Source organism: Spermophilus citellus (genome assembly GCF_964194105.1).
Source record: "Spermophilus citellus genome assembly, chromosome: 18".
Classification (NCBI taxonomy): Eukaryota; Metazoa; Chordata; class Mammalia; order Rodentia; family Sciuridae; genus Spermophilus; species Spermophilus citellus.
In genome coordinates this window covers 20,155,279-20,177,110 of record NC_138200.1, presented here as the reverse complement: position 1 = coordinate 20,177,110, position 21,832 = coordinate 20,155,279, and the positions used below count along the sequence as shown (strand labels likewise).

Below are 21,832 nucleotides of genomic sequence, written 5' to 3'. Positions count from 1 at the left end.
AGGAAACTTAGTAGCTATTCTTGCTTCTATTGTTTCCACCCGCCCCCATACTAGGAATTGAACCCAGAGCCCTGCACATCCTAGGCAAGTTTACTACCACTGAGCCACATCCTCAGCCATTTTTTTTTCTAATTATTATTTTATGTTGAGATGGGGGTCTTGCTAAGTTGCCCAGGCTGACCTTGAACTTGGAATCATCCTGCCTCAGCCTCCTAAGTACCTGGGATTATGGGCATGTGCCACTGCCCCCAGCTTTGGTTGTGATTCTTCCCCCCTCCCAAATTACATTTGGGTTGGCTTTGGTTTTAGATGATGGATGGCCCTGGAGACAATGATCCAGATTTGAAGCCTGCAGACCACCCTCGCTTCTGTGAAGAGATAAAGAGGAACCTGCCCCCCTACGTGGCACACTTCACTCGAGTGTTTCAGAACAAAGCATTCCATGTCTACAAGCTGACCAGGAGCAAGTAATGGAGATCTCTGCCCAATCTCTGTTTTGACACACTGAGACTCCCACGTAAGGAACCGTGGTAGCTGACGCTTCCTGTGTGGTGGGGCAGCCTGTCCCTGAGAGCTGTGCTGTGAGAGTGTCCTGCAGATGTTTACACAGCATTACTATCTTTGGAAGCATCTTGGCAAGCTTAAGTCTGTCTTTGTCTCGTCCCTCCTCGTTTCCATTAATGATCGTTAGCTTAATGGGTTTCACATGCCTGAGCTAGGATTTTGTTGTTGGGGAGAGTGGTGTGCTTTCCGCAGATGACCTATACAACTACATGCCATGCCAGAAAGTGAGATCCCATCAGGATTTGAAATGCTTCGATTTTCGGTGGACTTAAGACAGCACTGGTTAAGTGTAATTGAGAGGATGCATAATTAAATGATTTAATATTATTTCACTAGTGAAAACCAATCAGTGGCTTTTTTAAAAAAAAACTCTTTGTTGTGCTGTTTCACCTTAAAATTTTATAATGTTTTCCAACAATTGTGCTTTTAACGTGAAAAAAAAATCATGTTAGGTCTTTATATATATCTTAAACATTTCGTGTATTCTCTTTGAAATGTTATATGTTCAATAGTATGTGTCATACATTGAGAGAGAGAGAGAGAGTGTGTGTGTTTGTGTGAGAATGCTAGGCACAGAAGAAGTATAAGTTCTAGATTGTAAGTCCTGAAAGGGGCAAAAGTGGATACAGTCAAGTAGAATTTGTTTAGTAAGCAACAAGACTGTTTACTCTTATTATTGTAAACCTTATTGATACTCTTCAGTCTCTCTTGCAAGTAAAATAGTTCTGCTTCATTTCTTACCCATTTCAATTTACTGGGTTTGCAAAATTTTGTAAACTTTTTGTGTTTTTAGCCTTTGTATTTTTTACAGCCTAGAACCTTGCAAAGCCTGAATATTTTTTCAATGTTGTATCTTGACTAGTTCACTAACACAGTATTTTTGGCAGACAGCATTTTCCTACCAGGTTTGACTTGGGGTCTCCAATCTTATCATGTGGGCTCTGGTGATGTTATTGTTTTCCTCACTAAAAGGTAACCAAGTGCCTCTAAGTCATGCTTATTTGTAAACAACAAAGGGGATTATATGTACCTGCTCAAAATTTTTTGATAATTGCTTTTATACATCATTTCTAATGATAGGGGGATGTGTACAAGTTGCTGATAAAAGCATATTGTCCATTTAATTAAATCAACGTGGCTAATGAAATTAACTTTCTCCCCCGTTCTTGCCAGTTGGAGATGATTTAAATGTTTCTCCTTGTGGTTGTACTGAAGTAAATTGCCATAGGCGTCAAGATGGACAGCATCGCATGTTCAGATGATTTTATATTCAGTTACTACTTATTAGGCAGCATTCAAAAAAATTTACATTGTCTTTTTGGACACAAGAATACCCGGCTGTTATTAAATTATGCAACTGAAATTCCTGAATTATATCTTTCCTGTATCCTTTAATAAGGTTGGAGACCACTGCAGTTTAGGATAATACAATAATAAAACATTTTAATCAGTACTAAAACTCTAATTAAGCCAGTAATGATGCATGTCTGTTGTAGCTGACAGCATGGGTCAGTACATCCTTTGGTGAGTGCCTTACTCTAATTGAAACCAAGCACATGTAAGGTACAAGATGTTGAGACTATGTGATTTCATTTAAAAAAAAAAATCTCTGTTACTTTTTCATGTATATTTAAATCTATTTTAAATATTCCTATTTGTATTAGTCTAAGTATTTGAGTACTTAGAGTCTCAGTATACAAGAATCATGTACTTAAATTTGTATGCTTGTCATCCCCACAGTGATGGCGTAGTGATTTTTTTTCATAATGCCATTGTTGCCAACACATTGAGTGTTCAGTCTTCAGTGAAAATATAAAGTGCCAAAAAGTCATGCAAGACGGAATCCATGCATACATTCTTTACAAGACACTGTGACCATGTACAGTACCATGGTAGATATTTTTTAGCACTTGTCAGAATTCTTTCTTTTATGACCTTCTCATTGGAGCATACAGTACAAAAAGCATCTGATTCTGGCTCTGACTTTCAGCATCTCTGCAAGCCAGAGCAGGAGACCTGTGGCCTACACTCCCTGTCACACAGGCCTTGGTAGCTGTTTAATGTATGGTAATAACCTCAAACGAAGGTTCTGTTTTTGTGAATAGAACAAACACCAGATTTTGCTTCTGAGTCCCCAAAGAGAAACTGTAAGTTCAATAGAAGTGCTCTTAACTGACTCTGCTTATCACTCCACAGAGCCCTGGAGTCTCCATCCCTCTGCAGCTACCTGCTCCAGCCCAGCACAGCCAGGTGCCACTCCCTGGTACTCCCAACACTCCTGCTCCCTCCCCACTTCTGTTCCATTCCCTCACCAGACCTCGCCATGTGAGTTCCTCTGATTATAAATACACAACTCAGTCAGCTGTGTATAAGCCTAGGAAATATGGATGTGAAAAGAGTTATTTCTGTAAAAATTAAGTTGACCGTTTTGATGTGGAAACACTTCAACTGCTAATAAAAATCACTTTTAAATTTAATGTGGTTAACAAAATCATGAAATACTGAGGGAAACATAAAAATCAAGAAAATTTCTGAACTTAGATTGCTTCGCAGATTTTTCTGTGTACTCACTCTGCCTTTTAAAAGTCTGAACCAATAGGAAGGTGGTCCGATGTACCCAAATCATGTTATTGGTTTGATTTGTACAAGAAATGAGCAGCAGCCACTGAACCCTCATGCAGAAGAAAGTCCTCATTAGCCTCACATCAAAAGATTAGCAGATGAAGGGCTGGGGGGTGCCGCTCAGGATCGGAGCATTTGCCTCACATGTGCAAAGGCCGGGGTTCCTTCCCCAGCACCGGGGAGGAAAGAAAGAAAAGATGGGTGAATGAAAGTACATTTGTACGTTGCAGGTAATGCTTCCCTACTTGAACCTAGGTACTTTGTTAAAATGCCAACTATAGGTACAGATCACAATGACCCATAGAGATTCTACTCCGGTAGAAAGGCCCTGGGGACACTTTCATTACAGGCATTTATAGGATAGGGCTTCATTTCAGATGTGTTGGCCAGGAATGTAATAAAGGTTTATCTAGGCTGCTCATTGTCTTAAAGATGATCTGACTGACCCGTGTGAATTGACCTCAATAAGTTGGTTGTGTGTGTGTGTGTGTGTGTGTGTGTGTGTGTGTGGTGTTGGGTGGGTGCTGCCAGGGCAAGGGCATGTGTAAATATTTCATCAGATCTGCATCTTTATTTCACAATTAACTAGAAAATGTTTGTTCTGATTCGTATTAACTTTGACTAAAATGTTAAAAATTTAGCTCATCTTTGGCCCAAATCTACAGAATTATCATAGAAATATTTAATTTTAAAATGTTAATTCAATCCTTAGAGTTAATAGGATGATAATAAAATGCGCTCAGATCATGTTTCTTGGTTAACATGCTCCCAAATGCTCCATATATGACGACCTTTTGACCTAGAAGAGAAAGCTTGTCTGTTCATGGAAGAAGAGTCTTTTTAAGGTGAGAAAGTGGCTTACTCTCTTGTGACAACTAATTTTCTGTTTTTTACATCCTATGGGTAAAATCTTACAAAGAGCTTTTATATAAGTTGTACTGAATTGTATGGAGATTATATACTAAATAAAGCTCTTTTAGATTACACAAAATGAGTGTATTTCATTTCTTTGAAGGCCAAAATCCAAGGAACCTATTTATTTAAAGTGCAATAACTGTATGCTAAATAGAGTAAATCACTAATCATTGTTAATGTTGAAGGAGTTGGGGTTTTTTTTTCCACTTAGATTTCAATTTGATAGCTGCTTATTAGTTCATTCGAATCATTTAGATTGCTAAAGAGAAGGCTTCTGTGTTACTGAGCTTCTCATCACTAGGACCAAAACACCTGACAAGAACCACTTAGAGGAGGAAGAGGTTTATTGAGGGCTCAGTAAAATTTGAGCTGAAAATATAAATTATTTCTGTTTTAACCTTAAAATAGTTTCTACTTCATTGTTATCAACCATTAATAATTCAGGAAGATGGGTGATAGTACATATTTTTGGTAAGAGTTTATGGAGACAAACATATGACTGTTGTGTCGTTCAAAACAAGTCAAAATTCCAGGCAGAAATTGTCAGAAAAACAAATAGAAGAAACTGGCAGTGGGATCTCACATATCCTGTTCTAGTGAAGTATGAATTACAGACAGTATACGTAAGTGGAAGGGGATGTGAAGGAACTGGATGTGGTTTGGCACAGGACAACCAGGCACTTGGCAGATTAAATGCTTTTTCTCTGCTCCTCCTTTCACAAAAGCTATCTGATATGCATTTCATGGGCCTTTTCAGTTAATTTAATATTTAGAAGTTTGCTACATAGGCTTGTTCTCAAAATGCACATAATATAGATACAACACAATGTGAAGTCAATGTCGTCGATTGCAACCAACAGTTAAAGGAAGGAATGAAGGGAGAGGGGAAGAGAGACAGATCTACACGGTAAATAAAGGTATTGTTTTATGTAATATTTTTTTCAGTTATACATTGTAGGTATTGGTGTGCTGGGGTGTGATAGAGAGTACACTTTTTACTGTGAGTTTTACTCATTGTAAAAGCCATACCTTACAGCACGGGCTGTTCTGGGAGGATGGCAATTTGAACTTCTCTGTTCTTGTCCCTTCGTCAACTCTAGGAGAACTGTCTGAACACTTAGGATATTAAAGAAATATCATATAAACATATACACAAATAATACCAGGTGCAATATGGGCATTTTGTTATTTTTAAGTCCTTTTAAAAATATATTGTGAAATATTTATAGACAAGATTATATGTCAAAATTATATACCAAAATTATTTTGTGGGTCATCTGGAAGAAATGAGATTGGCCAAGTGATACAATTAGTTGGGAATTTTTTGTAATCAAAAGATAGAAATTGGAACCAACTAAATAAATGAGGAAGTTAAAAATATTTAAATGATAAAAACTGAAATCAGAAATAGTAGAAAGGATAAATCAATCCAAGCTCCAGTTCTTTCTAAAAGACAAGTGAAATAAACACCTTGTAAACCTGATTTTTTTAAAAAAAAGGTAAAAATATGTAATATTAGGACTGTGAAATAAGATATAATCCCAGAATCAGGAATGATAAAATAAATTATATGAGAAAACTACATGGAATTCTGTGACAAAAAAAAAAAAATTGAAAACTTTCAGGAAACAGATGATTTCTTAACAAAATAGAAGTTAACTTGAATAGACAAGAATTATATAATATCTGAAAAAGAGTTCAAGGGACACTTAATACAGGTACATGCAAAAATCTATTTTAAAAGGGGTGACAAGCCTGGGCATAGTGATGCACACAACTCAAGAGGCTGAGGCTGGAAGAACTCAAGTTCCAGGCCAGCCTCAGCAATTCAGTGAGGCCTTAAGCAATTTAGTAAGACCTTGTTTTAGTCAGCTATTCAGCTGCTGTGACCATAAGACCTGAAAAGAACAATCAGAAGAGAAAAAGTTTATTTGGGGACTTAAAGTTTCAGAGGTCTCAGTCCATAGATGGCCGACCCCATTCCTCTGGGCCTGAGGTAAGGCAGGACATTACAGGAAAGCAGCTTAGGACATGGCACAAAGAAGTGGAGACAGAGAGAGCTCCACTCACCATGGATAAAATATAAACCCAAGAGCATGCCCCAAGCGAACCACTTTCCAAAACACATGAAATTTGGAGGACCTCTTCAAGCTCATACAAGTTAATAAGCAGAATTAATTTACTTAGGCTTGTAGGACTGAGGTCATCAGCACCTCAAGGCCACCACTATTCATAGGCAGAGGCTGTGCCTGTCCAAAGACAGCAGGAACATCTCCACAAATGGTCCAGTTCTCTTTAAGGGCTTTAAGTCAGACCCACCCAGTATAATCTTCCTTGTTATTAACTCAAAATTTGGTTTGGGACCTGAATTATACCTGAAGAATCCCTTCACCTTTGCCATGCAGCATAGCCTAGTTGTGGGAGGGACACCCATCATAGTCACAGGTCCCACCTACACCGAAGGGGAGAGTCCTATACAGGGCATTCCTATGAGGACTGGGAATCTTGGGAACCATCCTAGAATTTGTCCTAAGATGAAGTTTAAGAACAATAGAGTAGTTTGAAAGACAGGTCTAGCTACAACTGAGTATTTGGAAGCACCTAACAAAGTTATAAAGTTTTAGAGAACGGAAACAGGAGTCCTTTCCAAGGAGTCTCTTCCAAGGTGTAGCACAGGAAAATGGAGCCCAAGCAGAGTATGGTGGGCTTGCGAGAGGAAACAGATTGGAGTTCATGTCTGCTGAGGTGTCTGGGATTGGGCAAGGGTTTGGAGGGGCTGGACACTGGAAAGAAGTAAGTTGCAACAAAGAAAATCTGAGAATTTCTCAGTGGATCTATGACCAATTCCTAACCTGCTCAGGTATAGTTTGGCAGAGAAGATCTGATAAGTGGCAGATTTCACAGGTTACCTAATGCTCAGGAGACATTGGAAGTGAGGCCCAACCAGGGCTGAATTCACGTTGGTAAATCTCCCAGCCATTCAGTTGAGACCCTAAAGGGAGTATAACTCATCCTGAGAGAGAAGACTATTATCCGAATTGCCTTTCAGAAGCAAATGTAAATCTGCTATTGTGTTAAGTTACTTCCATCACTGACAAGAAACTCAAGATGGATCATCAAATTAAAAGGAGGAAAGATCTGTTTTGGCTCAAGGTTTCAGAGGTTTTGATCCATGGTTGCTTTGCATTATTGCTTTGGACCTATGATGGAACAGAACATGAGAAGAGCACGTTAGATATTGCCCGTTCACATCATGACAGCCAGGAAGCAGAGAGGAAGAGAAAGGCCCCAAGATCCCAAATCCGCTCCACGGGAACACCCCCAGTGACCTAACTTCCTCCAAACAGGCCCTATCTCTTAAAGGTTTCACCAGTACCCAGTTGTGACACAGGCTGGGAACCAAGTCTTTAACACATGGGCGTTTGGGGGACATTTCAAATCCAAACTATAGTGGCTATGAAGGATGATAAACTCATCTGTGGCCTCAATTTATCTCTAAAACTTTTATATGCACTGTGCAGCACTCAATCAAAAATAACTAGGAATAATTTTTAAAAAACAAGACAAACAAAATTGAAATGGAAACAGCCACAGGCAAATTAGATATTAGAGTCTTAAACAGACTTTCATATAACTATGTTTATATACAGGAAATTAAATGACAAGATGAAGAATTTAAGTATAAAGAACCAAAAACTATAAAATAGAACAGAATGGAAATACTAGAACTGAAAAGTGTGACAAATTACATATTCATTTTTGGGTTAAAGAGCAAATTAGACACAGCCAAAGAGAGAATTGATAAATTGGACAGTAGTTTAAAAGAAAATTTCCAAACTAAAAGGTAAAAATCAAAGGAAAGAGCATGAAACTTATTTTAGAACATGTCCCTTTATCTTGTAGGTGTAAATAAATTCCCACAAGGAGAGGAAATTGTGGGTCTGGGTGATTTTGTGCAAGCCACTTGTCTTAATCCATTTTGTGCTGCTATAACACAATATGAAGCCAGGTAATTTATAATGAATAGAAATTTATTTCTTCATAGTTCAGGAAACTGGAAAATCAAGATCAAGTTACCTCTAGCACCTGGTCGGGGTGTTCTTGATGAATCATGACATCACAGAAGGGGTCAAGTGACAGAAGGGCAAATAAAGGGCAAGAATAAGACAAAAGGAGGTCAGACTTGTCCTTTTAGAAGGAACCCACTCCCATAATAATGGCATTTCTGCATTCATGACATCAGAAACCTCATGACCTAATCCCCCCTTGAAGATCCCCCCTCTTAGCATTATCACATTGGGGATTAAGTTTCCAACACATACTTGTTGAGGGTCACATTCAAACCATAGTGCTACTTTTATTCCTAGCTTCAGTTCTTCTTTTGTAATTGGGGGGGGGGGTGTAATAATCTGCCCATAAGGTTGTTGGGCATGTTAAATGATGTTACATTTAAAGCTCTAGCTTCAATACCCAGCACATGGTAATCACAATCAATGGAAGCTGTAGGATATCATCATCATTATCAAACCTGGAAGGTGAAAAAGTGTGAAGAACAAAGTTACATGTGAAACGGGGACTAAAAAGCCCTCAGTGATTTCGTGTTAAGTATTGTTGCAGCAGAAAATATCTCACAAACAAAAATAACCACCTTAGGACTTGGAGATTAACAGAACATTTAAAAGACAACCAACTTTGTCTTGAGGTCTGTAGTTGCATTGCAAGAAAAGAGGTGTGTGAGTGTGTGTGTGTGTGTGTGTGTGTGTGTGTGTGTGTGTGTCTAAGAGAGAATAGCCGTGGACAAAGACAGAGACTGGTGGAGATTGACTTTAGAAGAGCCATTATCATTGTTGAAGATAAATGTCAAACCTCTGCCAAGATACACATATTCATAAAGGAGAAGTGGCTGATTGTGTGTGAATCTGCTCAAGAGAGGGAAAAGAGTGAGGGAACATGATTTCAGGACTAGCACAGTAATTAGAACAGCAGTGTGCTAATTAAGGCTCATAAATTTAATGAAACTATTAGCATTTTTCTCTTGCAAGAAAAGGTGGATGTTTTTCCCCCCCCCCCAGGAAATGACACCTGTGAACAATTATCGCTCTTATTATTGCTATTAAGATTATTTACATAAGTTGTGCTCATTTAGCACTCACTTCTGTTAATGATTTTTTTTTCCAACACCTGATCTCACACTAGATTCACTCTCCGCGGCTAGGAAAGTACTTTGGAGATTACTGATAATTAATAGTATAGCACAAATAGACACAACCACGGTAAGGAAAACTGTGGTTCTGTCATTGTGCCATCTTCGTGAGCAGTGCTTTTGTTTAATAGAGAAAAATGCTTCAGAATCTTTTGAGCGTCTCTCTGAGCCTGGATTGTGAACAGAGCCTTCCCACACCAGCTCTCCGAGTCCTCAGTGGACAACTTACTGAGTCCCTACTCCATGCCTGGGGGAATCCGGGGATATGATATGAGGTTAGGTTTATTATAAACATAAATTTAAAAGATCCTATTATTGCACTAAATAAATATGGTTATGATGAGCCTCTAAGAAGGAGTGTACCCGATAGAAAGTTCATATAGTGAGTTATAGAAAAACCTAACCCACATTGACTTAAACTATGAAGGGAATTTTTAAGCACTCCTGTTTTTCAGGCCTTAGGTAAGGCTTAACCTAATGCCCCAGAGATTGCATTTATTCCATTGATGTGTATTGAGACTGTAGTCACTGGGACACATTCATGCATGAGAGAGACAAGTTCCATATTCTCATTGAGTCTGCATTTTAGAGGAAGATACAGACACAAGAAAAGTACAAGAAAATGCCGAATATTTAAAGTAAGACGGTGTAGTAGCGTGTGATTGGGTGGCTACTTGGTGTTAAGTGCTCAGAAAGACTTCTCTAAGGAAATGGTATTCAGGTTAATATTTGAATGACAAGAAGCCCAGTTAGCTAAGACTGGAGGAAAAGTTTTCCAGGTAGTTGGACCAGTTGTTACAAAGGCCCTGAGTCAGGAAGGAACTTGGTGTCAGTGATAAGGCACTAGGAAGGGAGACAGCAAGAGAAGGATGCAGAAGTCAGACCCCTATGCCAAAAAAAGAGGCTGAACTGTTTTCCAAATGCAATAGAAAACATGAGAGGGTTTCTTGAACAGATTAGTGACATTATCTAATTGACACTTCAAAAATGTGTCTACGGATGCTGTATTAATTTTCCAAGGCCGCCACATGAAATGACAACAAAGGCTTGAACAATCACACACGCCTTGTTTCGTAGTGTTGCAGTCAAAAGCACGGGCATAGCACGGCTCGGCCACTTTCTCTATGCAGAATCACACAAGTATGACATCCAGCCTCCCTTCTGGAGGCTCCGGGATGAGTCCACTTCTGGCTCATTCAGTGTGAAGGTCTGAGGGTCACATGTCTTTGCTGGTTCTCAGCTGGGGGCCTCCTTAGCTCCTGGAGGCCTCTCTCTGGCCCTTGCTCCTGTCCTGCCCGATGCACACCAGGACCAACCACAGGATGTCAAATCTTCACACTGACACCTCTCCCCTCCCTCCTCTGGGCTGCATCTTTCTGACTTCAACCAGGAGAGGATCCTCACTTTTAAAGGCTCACGTGATTAAATTACCAGGTAACAGAGGAGACTCCCCCATCTCAAGGTTAGTGACTTTCATCACATCTACAAAGACCTTTGGCCAAGTAGCATGACATATTCATGGTTCTAGAGATTAGGAAGAGGGCACCTTTGTGGGCAGAAGACCTTAATTGGCCTACCACGGATGCTAGCTGGAAAATAGACGTGGGTGAGCTTAGCAGGTAAGATTGGAAGCAGGGAGACCAGTCATAAAGATATTTCCATAATCCAAGTAAGAAGTCATGGTGTTTGGGATCACTGTGGTGGTGTAGAAGAGTTGATAGGACTAGCTGGCCAATCAGACATTAAAAATAATGGAAAAGGGGATTAAAGGGTAACACCTGGGTTTTGTCTTGCAGATTGGGCACATGATGATGGTACATTTTCTTGAGATGGAGAGGTTTGGAATTATAGTCATGATTGGTGTTTTTTGTTTTTAATAATTTTTTTTTAGTTGTTGATAGACTTTTATTTATTTATATGTGGTGCTGAGAATTGAACCCAGTGCCTCACACATGCCAGGCAAGTGTGCTTGCTACCACTGATCCACAGTCCTAGCCGATGATTGGTGTTTTTTTTTAATATATATTTAAATTTTTTTATTGATTTTATTTTTTTAAATACACGACAGTGGAATGTATTACAATTCCTATTACACATATAGAGCATAATTTTTCATATCTTTGTATAAAGTATGTTCACACCAATTCATGTCTTTATACATGTACTTGGCTGTTTTTGTATTACAATTTTTATTACACATACATACCACAATTTTTCATGTCTCTGATTGTATATAACGTAGTTGACACCCAATTCATGTCTTCATACATGTACTTTGGATAATGATGTCCATCACATTCCACCATCCTTGCTAATCCCCTGCCCCCTCCCTTTTCCTCCCACCCCTATGCCCTATCTAGAGTTCATCTATTCGTCCCACATTCCTCCCTCCCTACCCCACTATGAGTCAGCCTCCTTATATCAGAGAAAACATTCGGTATTTGTTTGAGATTGGGTGACTTCACTTAGCATTATCTTCTCCAACGCCATCCATTTACCAACAAATGTCATGATTTTATTCTCTTTTATTGCTGAGTAATATTCCATTGTGTATATATGTCACATTTTTTTTTATCCATTCATCCACTGAAGGGCATCTAGGTTGGCTCCACAGTTTAGCTATTATGAATTGTGCTGCTATAAACATTGATGTGGCTGTGTCCTGTAGTATGCTATTTTTAAGTTCTTTGGGCATAGTCCGAGGAGAGGGATAGCTGGGTCAAATAGTGGTTCCATTCCCAGATTTTCAAGGACTCTCCATACTGCTTTCCATATTGGCTGCACCAATTTGCAGTCCCACCAACAATGTATGAGTGTGCCTTTTTCCCCACATCCTCGCCAACACTTGTTGTTTGTCTTCATAATAGCTACCATTCTGACTGGAATGAGATGATATCTTAGAGTAGTTTGATTTGCATTTCTCTGATTGCTAGAGATGATGAGCAATTTTTCTGCAATTAGTATTTAACAAATATTTCTGGTCCTCCATTTTTCCTGAGTCCCTTTATGGCTAGGTGGGGCTTTGTGACTAGTTTGGAACAATGATATGGGTCAGAACATTTAACTATCAGCAGGAAATTCTCCAGAAAACTTTCTCCTTGATGGTGCTGCCCCAACAACCTAGGATAAGGATGATGTGGAGAAGAGATTCCTACCAGCTTGCACTCAACAAACAGCATAGGAAATAAACCTCTGTTGATTTAAGTTCCTGAGATTTGGGGATTGGTTGTTACTGCACCACAATCTTACCTATCCTGATCTGATTTACCTGGGGAGGAGCAGGCCTTTTTTTTTTTTTTTTTTTAAAGAGAGAGAGAATTTTTTTAATATTTATTTTTTAGTTTTCGGCGGACACAACATCTTTGTATGTGGTGCTGAGGATGGAACCCGGGCCGCATGCATGCCAGGCGAGCGCGCTACCGCTTGAGCCACATCCCCAGCCCCAAGGTCACTTTCTTTTTTTTTTTTTCTTTCTTTTTTTTTTTCTTTTTTTTTTTTTTTTTTTTTTTTTTTTGTGGTGCTTGGGATTGAACCCAAGGCCTTTGGCATGCAAGGCAAGCACTCTACCAACTGAACTATATCTGCAGCCCCAAGGAACAGGCCTTTTATAGGAGTCAGAAAGAAAAAAAAAAGCAATGAATTGGCCATTGGCCGTTAGTTAGTTCAGGGTCTCAGTCATTGGTGTGCCCAGAACCTGAGCCTCTCGCCCACCTCACTTTTGTACTTCAGGCATATTAACTTATTAATTCCATTCTCAGGTCTGTTCCTGTTTCTAGAATAGATGTAAGGTACTGTTCAAGGTCTACCTGCTCCTGGTCCAAGTTCAGAGGGGAGAGAATATACTACCAGAGAGCTCAAAGTTCCCACAGTGAAGCTTGGGAGACACACTGTTCCTAATCATAGCTGACACTATGAAAATAATAAGTAACATATTTTTGTCATTTCCATGACTACAGTAAGTCACCAGGTAGAGACATATCTGCAAACCTACAGTCACCCTGCTTGGAGCACGTAAGTTCCCTCTGTTACCCACGTCCCCTTCTTAAGAGTTTGCTTCCTTAACCTCTGATGAGCAGTCAGGAGGCCATACTCATGATCCCTTTCCAGCTGTGTTTTCCAAGATGGCCATCAGAGTCTCTGAATACTTGGCATTGCGACTCAGGGACTGAAATCAGTCTCCACGGGCAACTTGCATTATGAAGTCATCGGGCAGGAGCAGCTACGTGCACATCAGAGCAGACGAGCCACCTGCAGCCTGCAGAGGAGAGAACATCACAAAGTAGTGAGCGTTAAGGACCCAGGTGCCTCCAGGTAGGCACAGAGAGGAAACCTAACCTGGGAACTCACCGTGCCCACACACAGTCCCTCCTGAAGCTCGGCCTCGCTCACCATACTTGGGTTCCATGAACCACCCTGTCACCTTTCCAATGAACTATTTCTAGTATGAGTAAATGTCTTTTCCTTTCAGCCAAAGGATCCTGGAAGAAGACACTCAGATGAAGGCAAAGAGTTGCACTGAATCTGGTTTTCTTGAGACAGACATCTGATGTGTAATGTTTTCTCTCATGGTGCTATTTGCATACAGTGAACGTGGTCATTGTCACCCAGAATTCTGATTAATTTCTTTCTACCCTTCTCACCTGCTTTGAAATTCCTAAGGACAGGGACTATTTCATCTTTATGTCTTCAAGTCCCCAGTGGATGCTCAGAACAAGTGTGGAGTAAAGGTTTATTACACAGGATTCCACAGGTGAGGTCAGGTTCCAGTGATGCATCTGAAAAGGAATGTGTGCATATGAAAACCTCACTTAAATATATCGGTACTCAGGCCAACAGCCCCCCAAATGTGTTAGTAGCAGAATATATTTATTTGAAGAAATTGTAAAGTGGCTGGGGATCCACCTCAGTGGTAGGGCACTTGCTAGCATGTGCAAGGCCAGTGGAAGGAAGGATAGAGGGGAGAAAGAGAGCAAGAGAGGAAAGAAAGTTAGTCATTTAGTTATAGGACATGCAAAGAAATAAGAAATTGTAATCCATAAGCAGGAAAAAACACAGGCAGGGGCCTGGGGTTGTGGCTCAGCAGTACAGTGCTTGTCTCGCAAGTGTGAGGCACTGGGATCAAGTCTCAGCACCACATGAAAATAAGTAACAAAAAAAGTATTGTGTTCATTTACAACTAAAAAAAAAAATTTAAAAAAACACAGGCAGTACAAGTTGCCTATAAGATAGCACAGATGTCCTATTTAACAAAGATTTCAAGGCAGTTGTTTAAAATATGTTCAAAGAAGTTAAAGGAAACCATGCTTGAATAAGTATGATGACAATCCTTGAACTAAAAAATATCAGTGGAGAGGTAGAAACTAATGTCCCAGCCATTAGGATGACTATTATCAAAAACAAAAACAGAAAGAATCAAGTGTTGGCAAAGACACAGAGAAATTGGAACTCTCGTGCACTGTTGGTGGGAATGTAAAAGGTGGAAAGCAATATGGCAATTTCTTAAAAAATTAAAGCTAGAATTTCCACATGATCCAGAAACTCCACTTTGGGGTACGTAACAACAACAACACAAAAAAAAAATTAAAAGCAGGGTTTCAAGAGATATATACCAATGTTCACAGTAGCATTATTCACAATAACTTGGAACATGAAAGAAACCCAAGTATCCATCTGCAGGTGAATGACACAATATTAATATCACTCTACCATAAAACAGAAGGGAACCAGGCATATACGTGTAGTCCCAGCTACTCAGGAGGCTGAGACAGGAGGATTTCTGAACCCCAAAAGTTGGAGGCCAGCCTGAGTAACATAGTGAGATCTGCCTTAAAAAAAAAAAAAAAAAAAACCTTCAGTGTGCTACAATATGTCCCTTAAGGACATTAGGGTCAGTGAAATAAACTAGTTGGAAAAAAAACAACACTGTATGGTTCCATTTATCTCAAGATATTAGAATAGTCAAAATTAGAGAGACAGAATGGTGGTTGCTGGTGGGTGGAGGAGATAGGGAGCTATTATTTAATGGGCATATAGTTTGTTTTATAAAATGAAAGAAGTTATGGGAGATGGATGGTGGTGATAGTTGCATATTATGAATGTATTTAACACCACGGAACTGTGGGCTCAAAAGCATAAGGTGGTAGATGCTGTTATAAAAAACTGGGAAGAAAGCAGATGGGTAGGAAAAGATATTGCTCAATCCCCCATCCAACACTAGCATAATCTCCATGCTGACACTCATCACAAAAGTCTTCAGTGGAGACATGAACATCAGCAAAGTGGACTTGGGGATAATAATTATTACCAGGCACAAAAGGGGGTGGTTCACAATAATAAAGGAGTCCATTTATCAAAAAGACAGCAATTCTGAAAATGTTTGAACCTAGTAACAAAACTTCAGAATAAATGAAGCAAAAACGAACATTATTGAAAGAATAAATAAATTAGTCTTGAAATATAATTAAAGATGTCAACACTGGTCTCATTAATCAATTGAACAAACACAGAAGACTTGATTCTCAACCAACTGGATCTATTTAGAAGATCACTCTGTACAACAGAAGAACACGCATTCTCTGTAAGGGCTCATAGGACATTCAACAACATGCACTGCAGATTGCTCACAAAGCAGGTCCCCCGTAGATTGACAGGGATTGAAGTCATGCAAAGGGTGTTCTCTGGAAATAAAGGAATTAGATTGGATATCAATAACAGAATGATGGGCTGGGGATGTGGCTCAAGCGGTAGCGCGCTCACCTGGCATGTGTGCGGCCCGGGTTCGATACTCAGCACCACATACCAACAAAGATGTTGTGTCCTCCGAGAACTAAAAAATAAATATTAAAATTCTCTCTCTTCTCTCTCTCTCTCTCTCTCTCTCTCTCTCTCTCTCTTTAAAAAAAAATAACAGAATGATATCTAGAGCACCCACAAATGTTTGGAAATTAAAAACATAAATTTTCAAATAATAATCCCTGGCCCCTCACTCCCCCAAAAAGCGAAAGGGAAATTAGAAAAAAATCTTGAACTGAACAAAAAAAGAACACATAACCTATCAATGTAAGTGGGGTGTAGCTAAAGCAGAGAATAAAGGAAGTTTTATAGCTTTAAATGCTTTAGGAAAGAAAATGAGTTAGAACCAATGACCTATGAAACCAGATAGGACAAATTAAAAGAGCACAAGGCAGAGCTGAAGGGCCGGGGATATAGCTCAGTTGGTAGGGTGCTTGCCTCTCATGCACAAGGCCCTGGGTTCAATCCCCAGCACCACACACACACACAAAAAAAAAAAAAAAAAAAAAAAAGAAAGAAAGAAAAGAAAAAGAAACAGAAACAGAAACATTATGAGGGCTGGGGTAGAGCGCTTGCCTCATATATGTGAGGTACTGGGTTTGATCTTTAGCACCACATAAAAATGAATAAATAAAGATATTATGTTCATTTACAATTAAAAAAAAAACACACAAGGCGGGCTGGGGATGTGGCTCAAGCGGTAGTGCGCTTGCCTGGCATGCCTGCGGCCCGGGTTCCATCCTCAGCACCACATACAAAAAAAAAAAAAAAAACACAAAGATGTTGTGTCCGCCAAAAACTAAGAAATATAAAAAAAAAAACCACAAGGAAATAATAAGGATGAGTGAGGAAACCAATAAAGTACAAAAAAAGACAAGCAATAGAGAAAAATCAATGACATCAAAACTGGTATTATGGAGAAATCAATAATATTGATAATTAGACTGACTTCTGAAAAAAAAGAAAGAAGGCACAAATAATCCATACCAGGAATAAAACAGGGACATCACTACAGATCTTGCATCATATACTTGGAATTCACAAAGGTTAAAACTTTAAAATGAAACAATAAAAATGAGACTATTATGAACAACTTTTTGTCAAAACATTCAAAACTTTGATAAAAATTTTAAAAAATTCTTTTAAAAACAAATGACCAAAAGTGATTTAAGAAAAAATTAAAATCTAAATATAGCTTTATGTTTCTTTTTTACTTTTATGTTTTACACAAACTTTATGTCTCTCAAAGTAAAAGTTCTCGCGCTTCATTAGGCATCAGGATCATCTAAGTTTGATCCCATTAGTGTGGGTGAGGTGGGGAAGAAAAGATTAATAGGTTCTTAGATAAATGAAATGCAGCTGATCTATTTACCACACATTGAGAATTGTTGTCTTCTTCCCCCCTTTCTTTCCATTTTCCAAGGTTTTGTTTTTATTTTTTCTGCCCCACCCCCCAAGTTCTACTGGGTATAATTGACAAATAAGAATGATAAGTAGCTGGGCACAATGGCGCATGCCTGGAATCCCAGCAGCTCTGGAGGCTGAGGCAGGAGGATCACAAGTTCAAAGCCAAACTCAGCAACAATGAGGCACTAAGCAACTGAATGAGACCCTGTCTCTAAATAAAATACAAAATAAGGCTGGGGATGTGGCTCAGTGGGTAAGTGCCCCTGAGTTCAATCCCCAGTACCTCCCCCCACCCCACCCCCCAAAAAAAGAAAGATAGGTGTTTTAGGTGTACAACATGACATTTTGATAATCATATGCATTCTGAAATGATTATCACAATCAAACTAATTAGCATCCCTTACTTCTTATAATTACTATTTTGTGAGTTTTGATGGAGTGGGGTTGAAGAGAACACATGAGTTTTAACCTTTGTGAGTTCCAAGTATATGATGCAGTATTAGTAACTTCAGTCACCAGGCTGTACATGAGATCTCCAGAGCATATGCATCCTACACAACTAAAGTTGTTTACCCTTTAATCACTGTTTCCCAATTTCTGTCCCACCCTGCAACCCCTGGCAACCCATCTGCTACTCTAAGCCCTCATAGTTCAATATTTCTTAGACTCCACATGTAATGTGATCATTCAGTATCATTCCACTTAGCATAATGTCCTCCAGGTCCATGGGTACGGACACAAAAGAAAGGACTTCCCTGTTTTCTAAGGCTGAATAATATTTCATTACGTGTGTTTGTTTTCTTTATTCATTCATTTCTCAATGCACACTTATGTTGATTCCATATCTCGGCTCTTGTGAATAATGCTGTAACAAACATGAGAATGTAGCAATCTCTTTGAAGTCCTGATTTCAGTTACGTTCTGAGGAACCTCCACAATGTTTTCCATAATGGCTGCTCTAATTTGCATACTCACCAACAGAATCCAAAGGTTCCCTTTTCTCCATGTCACCACCAATAATTGCATATTTATGGAGTATACCATAATAATTATATATATATATATATATATATATATATATATATATATATACACACACACACATACAAACATGGGGCTGGGGCTGGGGCTGGGGCTCAACGGTAGCGCACTTGCCTGGCACTGGGTTTGATTCTCAGCACCTTGTATAAATACATAAATAAAATAAAGGTCTATCAACAACTAAAAAATATATATATACACACACACACAAAATGTGCAATGATTGAATCAAGGTAATTAGCAATTCCTACAGGGAATCAGGGTAATTAACATCTGCTTAAACATTAATTTTTAACATGTAATAGCTGAGAATATTGATAAAGCACAATCCAATATATCCATACACATATACAATGTGTAACTGATTGAATCAGGGTAATTGATGCTTCCATCTTCTTATCATTACTTCGTTTCTCCTGTTTGTTTATAAAATGTGTAATAGGTTATTGTAAACTATACAGTCCCTCCACTGTGCTATAGAACACTAGAATTTATTTACTTTTAACTATGTTTTGGTACCCATTTTCCACCTTACCTTTATCCCTCCTACCACTACCCTTCCCAGCCTCTAGAAATCACTACTTACATTCAATATTTTAGCCAGGAGTGGTGGTGTAAATTTGTAATCCAAGTGACTGGTGAGGCTGAGACAGAAAGGTTGCAAGTTAGAGGCCCCCAGCAACTTAACAAGGCTCCCAGCAACTCAGAGAAACCCTGTCTCAAAATAAAAAATAAAAAGGGCTGGAGATGTGACTCAGTGGTAAAGTGCCCCTGCATTTTACCATTTTCAGGCCACCAGCATTCTTCTTCCTCAATTCTAGTTACAGATTAAAGAGGCTAGATTCCAGGCATATACTCCAGGCATATATGTGGTTAAGAGGTTCGTGGCTCTGTTCTTCCACCCAGGAACACACACACACAGACATGGCACACTAAGAAAACTTAGCCTCAATTACCCTCACTCCTTACTTCATCCCTGGTACTAAAAAACAAAAAGAAAAAAAACCAGATCAACTATTTTTGGCATCTACATACGAGACAAGCAGTGGCTTTTTCATGACATGTCCAAATGGGGGTGAAATGGTAACTCATTGTGACTTTGACTTCATTTTGCTTATGATTAGTGATGTTGAACAACTCCTCACGAAACTATTGGCCATCTTTGTGTCTTCTTTGAAGAAATATCTATTCAGGTCCTTTGCCCATTTTTAACTGGGTTATTTGGTTTTGAGAATCAGTGCCTTAATAAAATTATATTTGTTATTAAAAAAAACTTTCCAGAGAGTTCCATTTCCACATTGGCTGCATGAGGAATTCTGTGAACCTGCTCCCCAGTGAAACAAGCAAAACCAGAAAGAGTGTTTGTAAAACCCAATCATTTAAAGTTCATGGAAATTTTCTTAAGGGCATACAGCAAATAAGAAACATTTATTCAAGAAAATCAATTAAAACCTGGTTAAAAGAAAAACAACAAGAGTCTGGGGCATGTGAACCAATCTTTTTTCACCCTACCCCCTCCCAGCTCAACTTGAGAGAACCCCCACTCTAAGCAGGTCAACCAAGAATATAAGGCTCCCTCTCCTCCAGCCAAATAGCTGGCTATGGTATCTTTCCAGGGGTCGGGCAGCCCACCAGCGTTCTTCTCACCCAATTCTAGTTACAGATTAAAGAGGCTAGATTCCAGGCATATACTCCAGGTATATATGTGGTTAGGAGATTTGTGGCTCTGTTCTTCCACCCAGGAACACACACAGACATGGCACATTGAGAAACAGCCTCAGTTACCCTCACTCCGACCTATTCATGGAGCTGAGATTCAACACCAGGAAAGACAAGCTGGGAAGACCAGGGTCTACTACCTTTATGCAGTGTCCTCCTAAAGCAGTAGTGTCACTCAAAAGGGAGGCCCAGGTCTGGAGTATAGCTCAGAGACTTTCCCCAGGATGAAGGGTAAACTCTAAGAACAGAAATCTCTGAAGCTCTCCCCAAAGGAGCTGACTTTATTTTAAACAGTGTGTAAAGAAGCCTAAGCCCAAGAGCCCTCTCAAATGCAATGGAGGGTTTTTTTAAGTTAAAGAAGGATGGTAGCTTCATGAGAACCACATGCTAAACTACAGAATAGCTGGTTTGCCAGAAAGAACCAGGGAAACAGATTCCTACCCAGAGCCTTTCTGGGATCAAGACACTGGCCTCAAGATGACCACTAACAGAATCAGACTTGGGAGCAATTTGGATCCCAGGGCATTGTTGAAATTAAGAGAGAAACCAGCTATCAATCAAGAAGCCTACAAATGAGTATGATCATGGGAAGACTGAGGAAAGCCATGCTAAAATCACTGTCACGATAGGATTTCAGAGCACACACCCAATGCTGCATGTAGCTTTGCAGGGACTCCACTCAAACCATCTACAGCAAGTCCTAGGAGGGCAGATAGAATTCACATTATCTAAAATGTCTAATTTTCAACCAAAAAAAATCTAAGATGTACAAAGAAACATGAAAGTGTGAACTGTAAGCAGAAAAAACACAGGTAGTAGCATATCAGCCTGCGAGATAGCCACCATGTCAGATTTGACAAGATTTCAAAGCAGGCTTTTAAAATATGTTCAAAGAAGTAAAGAAATCATACTTTAAAAAGAATGATGACAATGTCTCATTAAATAAAAGATCAGTGGAGAGGTAGAGATTATTTTAAAGAACCAAATGAAAATTCCGGAATTGGAAAATAAAAAAAAAAAACCTGAAATTTTAAAAAATAATAGAGTGGCTCAAAAATAGATTTAAACTGGCAGAAGAATCAACAAACCTGGAGATAGATCAATGGAGATTATGCAACCAGAAGAACAGAGAAAGAGAAAATGAAGAAAAAATGAAGAGCCTTACTTTTCTTTGGGACACAATCAAGTATATAAACATAGAGTCTGGCATAGTGGTGCACTCCTGTAATCTAGTGATTTGGGAGTCTGAGGTAGGAGGATCTCGAGTTTGAGGCCAGCTTCAGCAACTTAGCAAGGCTGTAAGCAATTTAGCAGGACCCTGTCTCAAAATAAAAAATATAAAGAGCTGGGGATGTGCAAGCATCTCTGGGTTCAATCCCCAGTACCCGAAACAAAAAACAAACACAAAAACAAAAATACAGTATATGTATAAGTGGAGAATCCGAAGGAGAGAGGGGAAAAAAACTACGCACAGGCACACAAACACACACACAGAGCAGATGAAAACTTCCCAGATTCAATGAAAAATATTAATTTGCACATCTAAGATGCTTAACAAATTTCAGGTAA

General features: G+C 39.2%; 1 protein-coding gene across 2 annotated transcripts in view; it reads left to right on the top strand.

Annotated features, from left to right (window-relative positions):
* Positions 1-4,158, top strand: part of DPY19L3 (dpy-19 like C-mannosyltransferase 3) — an 81,625-nt gene extending 77,467 nt beyond the window's left edge. For both annotated transcript variants that reach the window (XM_081274490.1, XM_081274491.1), the window contains exon 19: positions 310-4,158. In XM_081274490.1, the coding sequence (XP_081130616.1) occupies positions 310-471 (162 nt within the window). In that variant the 3' untranslated portion in view covers positions 472-4,158. The remainder of the gene's footprint in view (positions 1-309) is intronic.
* Positions 4,159-21,832: the final 17,674 nt, after the last annotated feature.